This window comes from Octopus bimaculoides, chromosome 8 (genome assembly GCF_001194135.2).
Source record: "Octopus bimaculoides isolate UCB-OBI-ISO-001 chromosome 8, ASM119413v2, whole genome shotgun sequence".
Taxonomy (NCBI): domain Eukaryota; kingdom Metazoa; phylum Mollusca; class Cephalopoda; order Octopoda; family Octopodidae; genus Octopus; species Octopus bimaculoides.
In genome coordinates this window covers 81,561,197-81,562,415 of record NC_068988.1, presented here as the reverse complement: position 1 = coordinate 81,562,415, position 1,219 = coordinate 81,561,197, and the positions used below count along the sequence as shown (strand labels likewise).

At 37.4% G+C, this 1,219-nt stretch overlaps 1 protein-coding gene across 1 annotated transcript in view; it reads left to right on the top strand.

Annotated features, from left to right (window-relative positions):
* LOC106870397 (tolloid-like protein 1) overlaps positions 1–1,219 on the top strand; it is a gene marked incomplete at its 5' end in the record, with an annotated part of 261,346 nt that overhangs the window by 153,388 nt on the left and 106,739 nt on the right. Inside the window, 1 exon segment of the mRNA XM_014916446.2 lies at positions 754–934. Coding sequence (XP_014771932.1) covers positions 754–934 — 181 coding nt within the window.

Sequence of the window (1,219 nt, the reverse complement as noted above, 5' to 3'; positions counted from 1 at the left end):
ATATATATATATATATATATAAATATTAATGTTTCTACGTCTCTCTAAAGAAGACTACGGCAGCGGTACTGGATATTAATAGTTATCGCCAAGTTAACATGGCAGTCCCAAAATTAGGACGAATGGTGCCGTTGATTAGCTCCAAGAGGCCATTACCTCTAGCTAGCTATGTGACACACGAACCAGTGTCCATAATAACCTTCGAACAGGGGAGCTCAGCCACTTCCCCTTGCTGGTCTGGCATCTACAGACTAGTTTCGGGGTATTGCTCCTTGTCAATGTAGAGCAGCCGAACCCAGCAGGTGTCGCTACTGACCATCTGTACAGAGGACCTAAATTCAGTGGAATACATGGGACTGACATGTTGGCTTGGTGATAACTATTATATCCAGTACCGTTGCCATAGTCTCCTTTAGAGAGACTTAGAAATATTGATATTTCTATTTTTGAAAACCAGTGGATGTATTCCATTGAATTTATTCCATTTTAAATATAGTGTATATTTTTGGATGAATATTTAGCTATTATGTCTAGTTTGCCCAAGTGACTGAGTAGAGGCTCATTCATTGCCAACTATTGTGATAGATGAATTTATTTTGCAGGAAATCACTTCAGCAGAATGTTGTACATTTGAAGGATATTGAGAATCAATGTCCTCCAACTAAGTAGAAAAACAAATAGTTATGAGAAAATTAATGCAAAATTTTATTTCTTTACTAACACCTGTTTTTTTTTTCCTGTGTCTTTTTGCAGCTTCCGAGTGTCATGAAATTTTTCGCAGTCAACTGAAAACATCTGGAACTTTCACATCTCCTGGCTTTCCATCTCGCTATCCAGAATTAGTGTCTTGTCGATATATTTTTGAAGCTGTTGGTGATAAACGTATCAAAATTAAGTTTGAATATTTTGAGCTTGAAGGCAACAGTGATGCTGGGTGAGTAAAAGTTTCTGTTTATTTAACTAAAATTTTCCATACTTTTGGAATTGCTTCATGAAATTGCGTAATATTTATATCTAATATATGCACAAGAGGTGCAGGTGTGGCTGTGTGATAAGAAGTTTGCTTCCCAACCACATGGTCCAGGTTCAGTCCCACTGCACAACACCTTGGGTAAATGCCTTCTATTATAGCCTTGGGTCAACCAAGCCAAACCTTGTGAGTGGATTTGGTAGATGGAAACTGAAAGAAGCCCATCACATGTATATATATGTATATATA